This window comes from Acanthochromis polyacanthus, chromosome 1 (assembly GCF_021347895.1).
Source record: "Acanthochromis polyacanthus isolate Apoly-LR-REF ecotype Palm Island chromosome 1, KAUST_Apoly_ChrSc, whole genome shotgun sequence".
In the NCBI taxonomy this organism is placed as follows: domain Eukaryota; kingdom Metazoa; phylum Chordata; class Actinopteri; family Pomacentridae; genus Acanthochromis; species Acanthochromis polyacanthus.
Window position 1 is genome coordinate 5168716 of NC_067113.1, and position 18578 is coordinate 5187293.

Consider the following 18578-nt stretch of genomic DNA (forward strand, 5'->3'; position numbering starts at 1 on the left):
TTCTTTCTCCAAACAGAATCAACATCTCTACGACCAAAGAGCTCTAGTTTGGTCTCATCTGAAGGACACGCTTCCAGTCTTCATGATCTTTCTCCAGGTTGTCCTCAGCAGACTTCAGTCTGGCTTGAAGGTTTCTCTTCTGTGGAAGTGGAGGGTTCGGGTTCAGTCCATTTCTGTGCAGGGCTCTAATGACCGTCTCCTTTGATGTTACAATTCCCGACTTCTCCAAGTCATTAACCAGTATTTTGGTGGTTGTTCTCGCATCTGTAGACACATCTCTCACAGGTTTTCTTTCCAGAGTCTTTGAAATCTTTGGCTTCCTCCCTCTGCCAGACTTGTTCTGTGCTGTGTGGCTCTCTCTGAAGTTCTTAAGACTTCTCACTCCACTTCTGGACATTTGGAAATGCTGTGATAACTTTGTAGACCCTTCTCCTGTTTTGTAAGCATCAACAATTCTTTTTCTCTTTTTGTTTTTGGCATGATGCTTTCTCAAGTAATAGCTCAAATCCTTAAGTATTTATACTGTGTGTAAAGTGGAAGACAACCCCAGTTTTAACTTGATTGATTGACTGATTGATTGATTACAAGCTGTGAGCATTACAAATTTAAAACACATGATTGCACAACAGTGGTTTGTGGTTTGGGTCAATAAAAAGGTAAATTCTTCAGGGGGCTAATAATTTTGACCCTGGTAGTTTTTGGTTTTTGTTGAATAATTTTGTTTCTGTGTGTAAAATAAAATAAAGTAAGTTTCTAAAATAAAATTAGGATGTTTGGGAAAGCTGAGATAGAAATTCCTTGATGTGTTTAACAGCACTTGGGAATTTAAAAAAAAACTTACATTTCATAGGGTGGCTAATAATTTTTTCATAAACGGTATTAAAAAAAATAATAATAATTTGAGTTGTTTATCACTAAGAATCTTTAAATATGAAGAAAAAAAATATTACAGATCAAATACTTGTTTGGAAAATTATTGAAATTGTTCCTAAAGAGAGCTGGGGAATCAGCAACAGACATGCTGTTTGAACTTGGAATATGGTATGTCTCACAGTATTAATATTTTCCTAAAATACATTCCAAAAATGTTGCAATTTTGCAGTTCAGAGTGTGGGATGCTGGGATATGTAGTGTTTGTCTACATTCAGGCAGAAATAGGTACAGCTGAACAGCCTTAAAATAACATTGTAATGTTGCAGCTGTGGGCCTCATAGGGTTAAATGGATTGCAATACAGCGGTTATGGTAAAGGTGACCGTTTCACAAAAAAGTGACTAAGCTGCCAGCGTGGAAAGGCTATCACATCTTAATGTACTTATATTAATCCAATGTACATTTTAGTACCACTTTGGTTTGGTCACCTGAGGTGGTACCAATATCTGGTCTGGCCCATGGACTAATCATCCTGTTACTTCATCTCACAATTTGTGAACTCTTGGGTTGAAAAGGTAATATATCGTTTTAAATGGGAAGTTATTGTGCTCTACAGTAGTTTGTGATGACTATGAAATATCAGGCTAATTTAGTCTGTTCTGCCTTTTTAGCCCTTGGAAAGACCTCATGACGAGGAGGAGGCCTCATCATTATCATCTCCTGAGGTCCTGGCACCTCCCAGCAGTTTGGTAAATATTCAAAAGTTATAGTTATTAATTAGCTGCAATGAGAACACCTTCTGGGAAATTTGAGCATACTGTGTATCAGATCATACTGATGTCAAGCTGCATTTACATGAAGAGACACTTGTTCCTCAGTAATGCAAGGAAGTCTTAAACACCTTGTGTGAAATGTCCTGTGCTGTCATACTTGTCCAGTTTTATTGATTATAAGGGAATTCTACTCTTATTCTCTTGTGTATGCCATGTGGTCAGTACAGCCAGCTCCTCAGTCATTAAACTCAAATCTGCCCGACTGCAGCCTGTCACATTACTTTGGCTCTAACAAAACTTCATTCCACATATGTCCTGAAAGGTACTAATTATGTTTCATATTTTTATTAAGAATATTTACAAAGTTATTTTTCCAACATAGGAATCAAGCTTCATTGGTGAGAGTAGCACACATGAAAGCTCTGGCTCTGCAGGAAACTTTTACCCAGAAGTTCCACCACTGGAAAGAACTGACAGCCTATTTGTAAGTTTGAATACTTTCTTTTCTTACTTGTTTTCCTTTTCTTTTCTTCTATAATCCTCTATTTAACCTAATAGCTGTAAATACTCTGTGAAAAAAATCCTTTAAGCATTACCGCCAAAGTTGTATGAAATACTCTGATAGTGTAGCACATGCAGAGCAATTATCTAATGTGTCCTGTGGGTGGATTTCAGGTGTCTTTTAGCCTACAAAAAGTAGTTCCTGCTAGTTTGCTGGGGTCACAGGAATAAGGTTTTCCTTTCCAAAACAACTTGTGTTGAAAATGGTGATGTATTTCCATCCCATAGTCATTGTCCATGAAAAAGTGTGACTTCACTGTCACTTGCCACTACCTTCTCTTCCGTAGTATCAGTGCAGGCTATGTATTGTAGTAGGCACAGCCGAGCAGACCAACCTCATGGCATCACATGCTAGGGTCAGGCAATATGGTGGTGCCCTCGTTACAAAGTCTAAAAATGAGTTCTGCTAATTTAGTCACATAAGTCTGTTCTGCCTTTTTAGTCCTTGGAAAGACCTCATGACGAGGAGGAGGCCTCATCATTATCATCATCTCCTGAGGTCCTGGCACCTCCCAGCAGTTTGGTAAATATTCAAAAGTTATTGTTATTAATTAGCTGCAATGAGAACACCTTCTGGGAAATTTGAGCATACTGTGTATCAGATCATACTGATGTCAAGCTGCATTTACATGAAAAGAGACACTCGTGCCTCAGTAATGCAAGGAAGTCTTAAACACCTTGTGTGAAATGTCCTGTGCTGTCATACTTGTCCAGTTTTATTGATTATAAGGGAATTCTACTCTTATTCTCTTGTGTATGCCATGTGGTCAGTACAGCCAGCTCCTCAGTCATTAAACTCAAATCTGCCCGACTGCAGCCTGTCACATTACTTTGGCTCTAACAAAACTTCATTCCACATATGTCCTGAAAGGTACTAATTATGTTTCATATTTTTATTAAGAATATTTACAAAGTTATTTTTCCAACATAGGAATCAAGCTTCATTGGTGAGAGTAGCACACATGAAAGCTCTGGCTCTGCAGGAAACTTTTACCCAGAAGTTCCACCACTGGAAAGAACTGACAGCCTATTTGTAAGTTTGAATACTTTCTTTTCTTACTTGTTTTCCTTTTCTTTTCTTCTATAATCCTCTATTTAACCTAATAGCTGTAAATACTCTGGCGGTAATGCTTAAAGGATTTTTTTTCACAAAGTTGTATGAAATACTCTGATAGTGTAGCACATGCAGAGCAATTATCTAATGTGTCCTGTGGGTGGATTTCAGGTGTCTTTTAGCCTACAAAAAGTAGTTCCTGCTAGTTTGCTGGGGTCACAGGAATAAGGTTTTCCTTTCCAAAACAACTTGTGTTGAAAATAGTGATGTATTTCCATCCCATAGTCATTGTCCATGAAAAAGTGTGACTTCACTGTCACTTGCCACTACCTTCTCTTCCGTAGTATCAGTGCAGGCCATGTTGACTGCCTGGCCGAAGCACGGGTTCAGACAGCAATGTATAGGTCAATTACATTACAATGTAAAACAGCTAATGGACTTTTTTTAACTTTATCATGAAGTTGGAAAAAAACACACTCAGCTTTCTTGGATGCTGTGCTATGTTCGTGTTTACAAATATTAATACAGCGCACATCCAGAAAAAGGTAGTTGGCCACACGTTTGTGGCATGAAAGCATTTCACAATGAAAGCCTATTAATATTACTTTTATGTCTTTGTTAAAAAAAAAGTGAACAGTGTGGGGCCTTCCTTTTCAGGCAGAAGCATGATGCAGGCTGTGTAATGCCCAGGTCTGTGCTGCACGATAGAGTATTTCATACAAGGTCATGTCAGAAAATCTGAACTATCCCTTTAATGCTAGGACACTCAAAGTTGACTGTTAGGTTTGACAATGGGCTCAGTGACAGTATTCAATATTTTTGCATGGTTATTGTTTATGCAGAAAATTGTGCATGTGTTCTATTTATATTTTCAGCTCACATACGAATATTTGGAATCACTTTCCAAGAAACCTGCTCAGCCAGAAGACACTAAGAGCTACATTGCAAGCAGTGGAGATGAATGTTGTCCTTCAACAGGCTCAAATGAGAGCAGTGGGAATGAATATTGTCCATCAAAACACTCCATGCGTGAGAGTAGTTCAGACGGATCATGTGATCTTGAAAGCGACGTTTCGCCAGTGAAACCGAAGAACCGAAAGATGCCAACAAAGACCTACTGTAAGAAAAATGTGTCCAGCAAGTCATCTGCTCGGGATGATGGGAGAACAGCTAGTGGACACTCAAGTGATGCAAACCCAGACAATGTGTCTGTTTTGAAGCTCCAGAAAAAGAAAGATGGTGCTCGAGTTTACAATAAAAAGCACTCTTGTCTGTACTGCCCCATGCGTTGCCATAAAATGGCACGGCACTTGATACGCAAACACAGCAATCAACCCGCTGTGGCACAAGCAACAAGTTTTCCATTGAAATCAAAAGAACGGAAATTGCATTTGGACCTGATTAGAAATAAAGGAAATAGGGCACACAATAATGAGGTTCTAAAAGCTGGTTGTGGAACACTGATCCCAAGTCAGCAATCTGGAGATCAAGTGAAACCAAGTGACTACATGCATTGTATAAACTGTCAAGCTTTGCTTAAAAGAAAGTCTTTATGGAGGCACATGTCCAGGTGCAAGCTTGCACAAAAGTGCAAAACAAAAAGGCCAGGTAAAAGCCGTGTCCAATCACTGTGTGCCTTTGCACAGGCGGTCCCAGAAGGAGTCAGCAGAAAGTTGTGGGATCTGGTGAATGCCATGCACCAAGATGAAGTCAGTCGTCATCAAAGAGGAGAAAAGCATTTTGAGACTTGGAGAACATTTGTATGCAAAACATGGACATGACAAAACCAAACATGAGTACATTAGACAGAAAATGCGAGAAATAAGCAGATTAATTTGCCACTCAAGAAAGTTAGGCAAACTTCAAAAAATGGAGGACTTTTATATACCTTCCAACTTCAACTCTGTGATTGAAGCGGTAAAAGACGTGGCTGGCTATGATGAGGACAAAAACATCTACAAACGTCCCTCACTGGCTTTGAAGCTTGGTCATAGTCTAAAGAAGATTGCAGATATTCTCGAGTGTGAGGCACAAATGGCTGGATCTGATGGTGAGGGTTTTCTGAAGAATGTGCAGAAGAGCCGCAGTTTGTATGAGAAAAAGTGGGACGTGTGTGTGTCGTCGAGAGCCTTACAAACTCTAAGAGAGGCTAAATGGAACACTCCCCACCTTCTTCCTTTCACAGAAGATGTAAAGATGATGCACATGCATCTTGATAAGTGCAGGGAAGAGTACAAAAAGACACTTAAAAATAATCCAAATAAGAAAAACTGGTCCAAGCTTGCTACTTTGACTCTGTGTGAGGTCATTTTGTTCAACCGCAGAAGAGAGGGTGAGGTGTCAAAGATGCCGCTGAGTGCTTTTATCCTCAGAGACACCACAGGAGTACACTCGGATCTGGCAGAAGGTCTTTCCCCATTAGAGCAAAAGCTTTGCCAGCATTTTCAGCACATAGAAATAAGGGGGAAGAGAAACAGGAAAGTTCCCATCCTTCTAACACCAGACATGCTCAGTTCAATGGAAGCGTTGGTTGCACATCGGAGGGCCTGTGGCATTCCTGATGAAAATCCTTTTTTCTTCTCGAGGCCTGAAGCAGAGACTCATCTGAGGGGATCAGATGCCATCAGACAGATTGCAAAGGAATGTGGAGCCAAACATCCTGAAACTCTTTCCTCAACCAAGCTGAGGAAGCAGATCGCCTCACTCTCGACAGTCCTGAATCTAAAGGATCATGAGATGGACGTACTGGCAAATTTTCTCGGCCACGACATTCGGGTCCATAGGCAGTATTATAGACTTCCTGAAGGAACTCTTGAGTTGGCAAAAGTCAGCAAAGTGCTGTGTGCACTGGAACAAGGACGACTGTCAGACTTCAAGGGCATGAGCCTGGACCAAATCCAAATCAGTCCTAATGGTAATGACATATATCCAGTATATATTCATATTTATGTCAGGGTAAATGCTTGTTTATTCATACTTGACATTATTATTTTCAGAGCAAGTGTCAGAAGCTGTGGACAGTGAAGTCTCTGACATGGAGACAGACAAGGACTCTCTTTTCAACAGTACATCTTCTTCAGGTGATTTTATGTTTGTTTATTTTTTAAGTCTTTTTTTTCTGGTTGAGTGTCCTGTATAGCACAGACATGATGCTGTATGACATGGAGAGGTATGGAGGGAGACATGCTTTATTACTGTAAAGTGGTCAAAGATCATAAAGGCAACTTTAGTAAGTTAACTGTCTGATTTGTTTAAGTATCCTCAGGAGAAAAGAGAAGGACACCTCTCTCTAAGTCTGGTGATAACCCCACGCCTGCAGGTATCTCACACTCATGCATACTCCATCCTCTCATTTACACTGAGGAATACAAAAGTAGAAGGACTGATCATTGTTTATTTTAACAGCATCCTCTACACCAAGAAGGCCACAGCATGTCGAGTCAGACTGTGATGATGCTGAAGAAGGTATTTCTCACACAAACACTGTACTTGCTACTGCTTGCTTATCATCTTAACTTCAGAACTTTACTAAAAGTTAACATTTTCTAACAGTGCTGCCTTTTTGCATTATTTCAGCAGGACCGTCTGCACCAAAAAGATTAGCTGTGACACCTATCACTGATGAACCTGAAGAAGGTATTTCACACAACTTTCTTCCGTCCTTTCTTGGTCATCACTTGCTTTTACAAAAACACATCAATTGGTTGCATAAATACATTATTAGATCCTAAAAATGTACTAAATAACTGTGGCTTTATTTCAATGAGGCTATGAGTTAATTTCTGGGGTTATACCTCAAAAAGGAGGATTGTTTCAGCTCAATGACAGTTTTAGGCTGACTTGACTGTTTTTAATCAGGTTCCTGTTGTTTATTCTGTCTTAGGGCCCCAAATATACAAGCGGACACAGCAAGATGAATCCTCTGGTACAGGTATCCCTGACTGAACTGTTGTCCCTTTACTTTTTCAACACAGAACCACTGGGCTGGCATTTTAATAGCATTATTAAAACACATTGTAAATGGTAGATTTCTCATCCTGTATGGATGTTTTTATTTAAAAGCAGCAAAGGAAATGATAGATTGTACTTGGCAAACAAGATTATAGCACTACAGCGCTCAAGATTCTACCTATATCTTGTGAACTGGTTAAATTAAACTGGCATAGCTGCCTTGTGATTATTAATTTGAATAGTATCTGGTATTAGTGAATTTGTAGAAAAATACTATGTGAAATATCAAGATCAAGTTTGGTACCACTCAACTAGTACAGCTGATGACACTTAAAATATAAGGACATGCTTAGTGATATTACAGATCTGAAGCTGACTGTTCATTGCAATTGTTGATATTGCTAGAATATCTATAGCTATCTAATAAAGTCTTTTAAATGAGATGTAGTGACGCCAGACTTGTAGTCTATGGGTCTGATTGTCTTTTTTCTGTCCTTTTGTCTTAGAAAGCTCAAAAAGGAGGAGTTGGACACCTGCAGAAGTGCGTGCAGTGGAAAAGACTCTCAAGGCGTTCATAGACTCTGGGAAAGTGGCTGGGAAAACAGCCTGTGAGAACTGCATCAAGGCCTCACCACAAGATCTGAAGTCAAGAACCTGGACGGCTGTTAAGTACTATGTTAAGAACCGAATCACAGCAATTCAGCGTGAAAGCGCAAGACGCTACTAAAGACTTCTCAAGGTTTTGTTTTGAAATGTTAATATGTTCCTTACGGCTGCACTGGAGCTGCATATTTTGTTAAGGTTGTTTTGTAATTGTGTGAGTGCCCCAGGCATGTCCCTCACAGTCTGTTTTCCCAGAAAGTAGCTGGAGAATGAGGAAGATGAGTAGAAAGTAGCTGGAGAGAGAGGAATGTCAGTAGTAAGTAGCTGGAGAGAGAGGAAGGTCAGTAGTAAGTAGCTTGAGAGAGAGGAAGGTCAGTAGAAAGTAGCTTGAGAGAGAGGAAGGTCAGTAGAAAGTAGTTTGAGAGAGAGAGGAAGGTCAGTAGAAAGTAGTTTGAGAGAGAGAGGAAGGTCAGTAGTAAGTAGTTTGAGAGAGAGGAAGGTCAGTAGTAAGTAGCTTGAGAGAGAGGAAGGTCAGTAGAAAGTAGCTTGAGAGAGAGGAAGGTCAGTAGAAAGTAGTTTGAGAGAGAGGAAGGTCAGTAGAAGGTAGCTGGAGAGAGAGGAAGGTCAGTAGTAAGTAGTTTGAGAGAGAGGAAGGTCAGTAGTAAGTAGTTTGAGAGAGAGGAAGGTCAGTAGTAAGTAGTTTGAGAGAGAGGAAGGTCAGTAGTAAGTAGTTTGAGAGAGAGGAAGGTCAGTAGAAAGTAGTTTGAGAGAGAGGAAGGTCAGTAGAAAGTAGTTTGAGAGAGAGGAAGGTCAGTAGAAAGTAGTTTGAGAGAGAGGAAGGTCAGTAGAAAGTAGTTTGAGAGAGAGGAAGGTCAGTAGAAAGTAGTTTGAGAGAGAGGAAGGTCAGTAGAAAGTAGTTTGAGAGAGAGGAAGGTCAGTAGAAGGTAGCTGGAGAGAGAGGAAGGTCAGTAGAAAGTAGTTTGAGAGAGAGGAAGGTCAGTAGAAGGTAGCTGGAGAGAGGAAGGTCAGTAGTAAGTAGTTTGAGAGAGAGGAAGGTCAGTAGTTAGTTTGAGAGAGAGGAAGATGAGTAGAAGATAGCTGAAGAAAGGAAGACCAGACTGAACTGGATTTAGGGTTCCATCATGTTGCAAATACTTTCTGAGCCCGACACGGAGTCAGAAGCTGTAATATCTTCTTTCTTTGTGTAATGTTTACAGATGTTGATTCAGGGCACTGCTCCTGTCAGGCTGACCATTGTCTAGAGAACAGTTTCTACTGTGTGCTGTTCTAAAGCACTTTAATTGTTGGGCATGTGGAATCCAACTGTTTAACTTATGTCATTGGTTGACATACTTTCTACTCATCCTCCTCTCTCTCCAGCTACTTTCTACTCTCTGAAGCTATGAAATGTTCTTTCTTTGTGTAATAATGTTTACAGATGTTGATTCAGGGCACTTCTCCTGTCAGGCTGACCTTTGTTTAGAGAACAGTTTCTACTGTGTGCTGTTCTAAAGCACTTTAATTGTTGGACATGTGGAGTCCAGCTGTTCCACTTATGTCATTGGTTGACATACTTTCTACTCGTCTTCCTCTCAAACTACTTTCTACTCTCTGAAGCTATGAAATGTTCTTTCTTTGTGTAATAATGTTTACAAATTTTAATTCAGGGCACTTCTCCTGTCAGGCTGACCTTTGTTTAGAGAACAGTTTCTACTGTGTGCTGTTCTAAAGCACTTTAATTGTTGGACATGTGGAGTCCAACTGTTCCACTTATGTCAATATGTTGGACATAAAATAAAACAATTGTTTTGAAAATAGTGGTGATGATCTATATTTCAATAGACATTTTGACACCTTAGTGAAGGTCCCAATACCAGACAGAGACTGACCAACCAACAAACCATCATTTAGATTAAAAATAACTTTATTTACAACAGATCTTAAGTTAAAAAAAAAAGAACATATAAAGGGACATTAACAACATGTTGAACCAATATAACTGAAGTAATAAGAAGTATCAAATTTATCATCTCAAAACATATTCTGCCAACATTTATGTTTCAGATTGAAAATCTGATCAGTTGATCTGCCACACTGGACAATCAGAGTCACTGTAGATGTGCATCTGGAGCTTTACATTGTCATAACAGTGCTGTAATTAATGCAAATGGGCAGAACAGTTGTGGTCCCCGGGGGGGGGGGGCAGAATTCAGGTTTGGTCCCCAAAAGGAATCAAAATTCAGGTTTAAAATTTTTGTGAGAGTTTTTGATGTTTGAAGTGATTTTTGTGTTCCCAAAATTTTTTCATGATTTTAGAAGTTAAAATCAGAGCAGTAGGACCTTCAGAAAGGGTGGATCCCAGCAGACACCAATATGTCATTGGTCCTCACGGTGTAGCAAAAACAGGTATGTATGTGTGCGCTATCCTGACTAGATAACGGTAATTTGGATTAAATTAATAATTTATAAAATAATAAACGGTTGAATGAATTAATTAATCAAGCAGTTAGTACATCACCCAGATCAAATAGAGCAACCTCAGCTGGATTTACTGAAGTGAACCGTCTTGAGCTGGGATGATGCGGCTGGTGACTCTTTACCACGCCTTTGGACTTTATTGGTTCCGAAGTGTAGTATGGTCATCTGGCGACGCTTCAATGTCCTGCTGTAGGTGGATCAGTTCGATGCCGGGAAATCTGGTCCAGCAGATTTCCGGTGTGGTCAGCTGAGTGGAGCCGGTTGATTGGGAGTCACTTGATTTAAAAAGGCTGGTTCTAAATCAGTTCTTGGATTTAAACGGATAAAATTCAGCATTGGAATGAGCTTAATGTCTAGCTTTAAGTTGCAAAAAGTAAAAAGGATAAAATAGTTAGACTTTGAAGTGAAAATCTTCAGAAGATGGAGAAAAACGCGCTTTTAGAAGAAAATAATGGGAACCTTGTGCATCACAGGATCCCCAGAGATGGAAGAAACAGGAAGAGAGTAAGAGAGCGGGGACCAGGCGTTGTCCGGCTTATATCGGCCAAGAGGGTCATGGGAGGACCTCAAGGCGGAGGGAAGCTTCGGCGCGAACTTCTGGGTAGTAATATGACCCCTTCTTTGTTCTCAGAGAGGAATGGCAGAGAAGGAGGGAGGAATACTCTAGAATGGATTAAAATATATTAAACGCACAAAACGTGATGTCTATTCCTTCACCATAATCCATTTAAGTAGACGTGACCATATGTTCCTAAAAGTGCAGGTTAATACTTGTGACTATTATGTGAATGATTTAATTCAATAAAGAAATATGTATTGGTGTATTGAAAAGTACAAATATATGTCACAGTGAAACTATAATAACAAGTCATACATCTTGTAATGAATAAACACAAGAATTCATCCTTTCAACCTAAATAGGAAGAAATCAGATTAAATCTCACAAATCAATAATTCTGGTTCTATAAGACATAGAAGTGTGATTTTTGAATATGTCATAGATGAAACACTGAGTAACTGTGGTAAACCTGGAAAAAACCAAATACATATCAGAAATATGAATTTTGAAAAAGGTTCTTTGTTTCAATCAGAAAGTCTGTCTGTGTCGCTGTACCAGATGAACTTCGGTCCAACATCAAGGTCGTCCGTGGTCGTCAGGAACAAACTCAGATGCTGCTCTGATTCATGGCTGATGTTAGATTAGTACCATATGAATAAGAAACCTAATAGTTAGTTGATTAGTTGCAGAATCAGCTTTATTGCTGGCTAATAAGGTAAAGTAAAAGAATCAAGATTCTAATAAAGAGTAGATAGAGATAGAGAATTTAAAAAATAAAATAAAACGAACCTAAAGCTATATACGTCACTTCTGAAAATGTAAATCCTTACAGAAGTGTTAGATCATGGTTAAGTTATTATTTAATCATATGTAAGGTGTAATGGTCAGTAGTAGTGGTTCAAATGTGTTGTACTAGAGTGAGAGGATAGATGTATGATTTACCTAAAGCTGGTGTCTTGAAACATGTCGGTCATAAGCATATTTATCTACTGGGTGAGCAGCCGACCTGGAAAACAGACAGTTATGAATTCACGGTACTGGCAGTGATAAGAGACGTGAATCTTATGTTAACGAGAATCAAAACAGAGGCTGCAGTCAGTTGTGCACTGATACAATGTGTTTAACCCCCACTTGTAACTACGGAGTTTACCGGGTGCTAATAAAGATATTAAAGGGTGAACTTGACTGAAGACAAGACACCTGTGGTTGAGGGGACCTCAAGTGATTTTTCACTGAGTCTGAAAGGAGAGAAAACAGCTCTGTTTATGTTAGTTTTAGTAAACTGTCTTGGTTTGTGGTGATTATATTATTTAATTTGATAATTTCCTGACGATAATTTGATCGTATAGTTGTTTGTTTGCTAAAGTTAGGCTTATGATTGTAGTTATTTGTTTCCTTTTATCTGCTAATTCTACAGTTGGATTTGCAAGTAATTTATTTCTTTGCCTGTTAAAATGGATCTGTAAAATTAAGTTATTTAATTTTTTTTCTGTTCTACACCTGCTGTTTTTCTCTGGGACATTTGTTTTGCCTAATTTTCTATTTAGTTCTGGTATGAGGTCTGACTGATTTATTGCTTCCCATGCAGTCTTTATGAAGTTTTGATATGATTCTAATGTATTCATTTAAAGTGAATTCTTTATGATCTTGATCGATTTCGTTTTGATAGATTACAGGACCGGTTTTGTCCTTAATCATGTAGTGGTCAGACCAGTGAGGGAGGAGCTTTCGGTTGAGCTTACCCCCACTTTGTTTAGTACTGTCAGTTGGTTGGGCAGAGAGGTAGGACCATGCTTTGTCCCCCACTTGGTGGTCATTTGGGTCAGCCATGTAGTGGGAAGCTGTATAAGTTGTAGCAACACAGGCTTCTTCTGGCTGGAAGAGCAGGTGCAGTGGTCGAATCCTTTGTCTACCTGTCATTATTCTAAGGAGTGGAACTCTGGTCACTTCATGTGGAGTTCCTGTTGATGGCCATCAGAAGTAGGAATAGTCTGGTCTTAAAATTTCTCTGGTTGGCTTTTCCTATCTGACAAGAAATCTGGTGAACAGTGTGCAGGCTGGATTTTTCCCATGGTGGATCATGGCCGTGTGTCAAGGTCACCCCCCCTGTGGTTTTGGGTCACCACGAGCGAAGGTGAAGTGAGAGGCCAAAAGCATGAGAGAGAAGGAGGCCTATGATCACCAGAAAAGTGGCAAGGAGAGTATAGAGAAGCCATAAGCGATAAGCAGTGCAAGGAGCACAGAGAGCAAACTGCAGCACCTCCAGGGTCTGGAACCAGGCCCTGTGCGTCAGAGCCAAGTGAAGGCAGGGTCAAAAGGTCAGAGTCAGCTGTCAGGGAGACCAACACAGGAGAGTAAGTGGCCCGTGGGGCAGCAGAGAGAAGGCGAGTGAGCTTATTGGCTGGGTGGGCACAAAATTTTGGACTGGACTGACATGTTGAATCACACGTCCAAGAAGTGTCTACAGGAATGTTCTGGCACATGAGTGGAAGACCAGGCTCTGTTGGAAGCTGGAGGTCATGCAGTGCACCGCTGCTGGTGCACAGAGTGCCCGCAGATTCAGTGACATATTCAGACTGTGGACAGGGGAAGGCTGCAGGAGTAGCGGCATCCACTGTGCAAAGGAATATGTCATAGGGGCCTGTGGAGTCCATCGGGCGTCGCCTGTCATGCCTGTGTGCTCTTGACTGTAACTCTGTGTCACAGTGTCTTCAGGAGCTGCGACTGGCAGGGGCTGGCTGACCTGTGCGTAGATTAGAGCGTTTAAAGTCAATTATGGGTTCAAAGCGGTTGAGAAGATCTTTCCCCATAAGGAAAGGAATGTTGTCCAAAGTTGACACATACACTGAATGGACCAGGGTCATAGGTCCTATGGTAAGTGTCAGTTCAGCCATAGTGGACAAAGTGACAGCTGTCTGTGCATATGGCTGGATGTACAAGTCACAGAACTGAAGATCACAGTGTCTACCTGTTCTATGCATTCTGTGCTGTAGTTCGTCAAAAAAGTGGGAGTGGCATTACTGTGATGTCTGCTCCAGTGTCCAGAAGTGCATCCTGATTCAGGACACCTTCAATGGTTATGGGTAGGTGAAATTTTCGGCCTCTTCCTCCCTTTTCAGTGAGGTGGCCAAGGAATGTCATCTGACCAGTGAATGCATTGTTCTCAAAAATTTCATCATCAGAGTCCGGTTAGACTTCTGAGAGCGCACTGAGGGGGTTCTCGGTCATCACCCCTCTGTTGAGAATCTAGCGTGTCAGTCTCAGGTCTGAGTCAAAATCAGGTTCCTCAGCTTCCCAGTTTGACATATTTTCTGTGTCATCTGGTTGGCTGGAAGGGCTGTCAGTGGAATCTAGGTGCATCAGCGAGACTGCACTGGGAGTCATTTCGTTTTCATAGTCATGGTTAGAGCCTGCAGTCATGCATTGTTGCAGGTCTGAGTGCACTGCATTATCATGAGATCCCAAGTGTAATTCTTCCTCAGCCATGGTTGAAGAGCCAAGTTCTGACTCCTCACGGATCAGCTGTTTAATCTTCTTTAAGTCTTCTTTGGAAAGGAGAGGGATGTCAGACTCACCTGTTCCACTGACGTGGTTCTGTCTGGGTCTGCTTTTCTCAAAACTCCTATGTGAGTTGTGGTCATGGGCAGCACCACGACTGTGATGTATGTCCCAACGGTTCGACCGTCCCTTTGGTGAGCGACCTAGGGGCTGAGTTCGGTTAGGAACAGGGTCTCATGTGGTCCTGGCGTTTGCCAGTCCAAGGTGGTCTGACAGGTTTGTGGGTCTGCCGAGGTCCCTGAAGTGAGGACTGTTTTGGTGTGGTTTTAGGCCCCTTAGCCTGTGGGTGGATGAGTGATCCAACATGTACTTGTGACCTGAAGTTCCTTCAAGTTCCATCGGTGAGGAGAGCTGTCAAGACGCAGAATGGTGTTTGGTTCTGACGACTGGACTGACTCTGTCTCTGTCTGTTGAAGCCTTTTACAGCCAGCTTCCGTAGCTGTTGGCTGTCTAAAGTACGGGGACAAGCTGACACTCCGAGATGGTGGCTGGTAGTGGGATGGAGGTTTCGGACAAAGTGTTTTGAAGTCCAAGTCTTCCTCCATCCCTGGTTCATTCCGGGACCCAAAGTAGGGCTCGAAGTAGCCTGTGGTAATATTGATGGGGATTCTCTGATCGTCCCTGCCTGAACCAGGAGTGCAGCTGTCAGGCCAGTGTCTGACATGAAGTCTTTGAATTCATCTTCCAGGGCCTGACAAACTTTCAAATCAGCTCTGACACGACTAGGTTGGCGGTCGATAAAACTGCTGACATCACGACTGGACGTCACCTTTATCAAGATAAATTTTGTCATCCACTGAGGCGTGTGGAACCCTCTTCAAGAAGTAGTTGATGTCAGTCAAGTATGGGTGGATGTCATTGTTGGAGCATCAGAATTTAGTTCAAAACGCTCTATATTCCTAGCTATTCTGTCTAAAAATCACGGTCTGTGGGACCCTGGGGTAATTGGTTACCCAAAGCGAAGGCAGACTGAGGAAGAGGTGGTGTTTCAGCTCCGTCCTGGAGACGGGGTGGCTGGCTCCTGTGTAGGCAAAAGAGAAGGAGATGAAAACGGTTTTTCCTTTGACTGCTGGACGAGATGGGGGTGTATCTCCCCGGTTTCTGTGAGCCCGGCTTCAAGTTCAGCTAGCTCTTTTGGTTTGATTCTTTTGAATTTCTAGTAGTTCTGCAGCTCTGACTTCAGCGTCCTGCAGCTGCTGTCCAGGTGTTCCACATAGGTGCTGTCGTCTCTGATTTGAGATTTAACTTCATTGTTTTCAACACAGCTTTCTTCAGGAGGTGTTCGGTTTCTGTATAGTCCTTATTGTGTGTTCCAAGCTGTCTCTACAGTCCTGTCTGATTCAGCATTTTTTGGTTTTTAAGTTGAGTGATTTGGGTTTCCATCAGCTACACGTGTTTGGGCTTCTGCCCTAGCTTGGGTGTTCTTGCTTTAAGAGTTGAAATTGTGTTTTGAAGTTGCACTGACATCACGGCAGCCATTTTCCCTAAGATTTTTGACAAATTTTTCATCTTTGTGTGTTTTTGAGAGTGCTTCAGTTAGGAGCTCTGTCATCTTGGTTTCAAGTGTAGATGGATCAACATTTTGGATTTTTCCTACATATCCAGGTAACAGGTCTTCAGTCTAGGCCACTTAAAGCGTCATCTAAGCTCATCAGGGGGTCGCTGAGGTCAGATGCTTCTAGGGCCATGTCTGTTAATGAGAGCAAATGGACAAATGTTACAAACAAATTACAACAACACAAATTTAGCACAAGATGAGCAATGTAAAGAATGGGCTGGAAAGATTCTGTTTTTGGGATAAAACCGGAACAACCATAACCACAAGTGAGATTATTCAAATGCAGTTAGTTGTTTACAAACAGAAGAGTTTAAATAATTTAGTCAACAGCCTGGATTTATGTACATTTGTTTTGTTAGCTTAATTGTTTTAGTGTTCAAGTTTAGCAGCTCAATTACCATAGGTAAAGGAGAATTAATTCGGCATTGGTTAGTTAAAGGCATTCAGTTATGCAAAACCATTTAACTGTGGAAAGAAGTTTCAAAATAAAAATTGAATTGCAAGCTTTATTATGCACTTTAAATGTTTATTTGAAATGTGCTCAACTGATCAGTTGATGCAGAAAAACAGCTCACTTAACTTGTGTTTCAGTCATGAGTCAGAATCTGTGAAAATTTCTTAAGTTCAGAATTTGAACTGAAAACCAAAAAGTGAATTAAAACAAAAAAAAAATTAGTGGGTTAAAAACAATTGAATAAATGCATTAAATGTTTAATAATAGGTGTTAACTACCATAGTTCAGTTATAAATTCAAAAGTTCAAAAGTTTGAAATGCATTTTAATCAAAAAGCATGACTAAGACTGGCATTACATGTACAGGGGTTTGCAGAGAACTTCTGCTTTAAGTGCAATACCTCGAAATGGCCACAAGATGGTGCCACTTGCCTTGTTAATTTGTGGCAGGCTTTCGGCCTTGTCGCTAATGCCAGGTAGCTTTAGCTGCTAACGTTAGTTAGCGCGGCGGCCAATTGTGCCTTATTTTATAAAATTAGGTCACTGTGGATCTTAGCAAACAGCACACAAAAGTTAGATTTAACCAAGCAATGAATGTGTGTTGGGCACGAGTCACACAAATGCTAAAACACCTCAGACTGCCAAAGCAGGGTTAGTGATTCAGTTAGCTACTCCGAACGCTAACTGGGAGGCTTCTGAACAGGCTATGCGTTCCGGATGCTTCATCGGTAAGGCAATGCACTGTTAGGAATTTCAGAGGCCTTATTTTTTATTATTTTAGTCGACAATAAATGGTATCAAGATGGACAAAACTTTCCGAAACAGCTCAAAGCACAAGGGCTAGGCTATTTAGCAACACACGGACAACAGGCTACGGCCTCTGGCTGGCGTCACGGACCAAGCTATGTTCCAGAATCACAGAGCAAATTATTAAACCATGCACGTCCACGAAGCTATTAATTTGACGTGATATAAAAACACAGCGTTAAAACAGCAAATTACTTACACAATTTGATTAAAGGACGACATATGCTCACACAGCCAGCAGATAGATAAAGAACCAGTGTGTAGGAGAGGGAGAGACATAGAGAGGCTGCAGCTCACCGGTGATTAAATAATAGCATTTCTTTGTGCAAAAAAAGGGTTTTTAACCCTTGCCACCCGAAAAATGCTCTGGAGCGTTTTCTTGTTGCGCCGCTGTAATCAAAACAAAGCAGGAAAATGAAGCGTCGAGGAGTCTCCCTTTAAACTTGTGCTGAAAGTGCAGATTTTGAACTTTCTACCAGTTTTTGAATCATTTTGATTGGCCAAGTAAAACCAGAGATATGATCAATAATTAACGCCACATTTTTCACCGAACTTCACCGGAGCTATTTCCAGCATCTTTTATGCACGGCGAAACTTTGAACTTTGGACTCAGCGGAGAGTCCTCTCTGCTGAAAGCATCTGGCGAGAAACACAGACCTTTAGAGTTATGCTTGGTGTAGGAAGGAAAATGTGGACCAGATTTTCACAAACCTGGCATTCTCTGGAGTAAAAACGCGAACTAGATTTCCCCAGAGGTGACTGAGAAACTTGGAGCTGAGTGACAGAGACGCTCTGACGGGGAGCGGCCACACAGATCACTCTCTCACGCCAAAATCTAGGCTATGACAACAGTACAGAAAGACAGGAGACTATTCATCTGGTTTTGCCATGTGCAGCATGCTTAGCTGATGTAGATTACCCGATCCCTTAGCTAAAGTTGTCTTGTTGAGATATATACATGGAGAGAAGGACCAATATAGCGATACAATACGAAATACTGTACATGTAGTACTATTATAGCAACCAAAGAAGACACTTCAGACTTGAAATATTTTCATATACATATACATTTTTTATTTAACATTTATTTATAACATTCATGTCAAGTCCCATTTTCTTCAGCCTTTTCTTTCATCCTTCTAGTGGTCTTCTGTGTTGTCTGTGGGTGTTAAAGATCAAAATTAACTGAGAAAATTGAAATGTGAAACAAGTGCAAATCTGTACTGCGGTTTTTACCTGAGGCATGTCCCATCATAGCGGTGGAAGCAGATGTGGAGCTACAGCCGTTACCCGGACCTATACAAGCCATCGGCCGACACTGCACACTACACACCCCGCTCCCTCGACTACG

The 18578-nt window shown here is 41.0% G+C and overlaps 1 protein-coding gene across 50 annotated transcripts; it reads left to right on the forward strand.

Annotated features, from left to right (window-relative positions):
- Positions 1-2649: 2649 nt before the first annotated feature.
- LOC110965813 (uncharacterized) lies at positions 2650-9539 on the forward strand. Of its 50 annotated transcripts, none has more exons than XM_051956282.1 (13): positions 2650-2729; positions 3138-3239; positions 4136-6174; positions 6257-6340; positions 6517-6579; positions 6666-6725; positions 6837-6896; positions 7144-7191; positions 7718-8154; positions 8283-8406; positions 8469-8499; positions 8593-8634; positions 8759-9539. In XM_051956282.1, exons 3-9 carry the CDS (start codon positions 4950-4952, stop codon positions 7936-7938), a joined length of 1761 nt encoding a protein of 586 aa, XP_051812242.1. In that variant the 5' UTR covers positions 2650-2729; positions 3138-3239; positions 4136-4949; the 3' UTR covers positions 7939-8154; positions 8283-8406; positions 8469-8499; positions 8593-8634; positions 8759-9539. The 50 variants fall into 50 exon arrangements, 48 of the variants coding, with proteins under 48 accessions (XP_051812242.1, XP_051812235.1, XP_051812262.1 ...); XM_051956275.1 differs by having other exon boundaries at positions 8624-8665; XM_051956302.1 differs by lacking the exon at positions 8593-8634 and adding an exon at positions 8655-8696.
- Positions 9540-18578: the final 9039 nt, after the last annotated feature.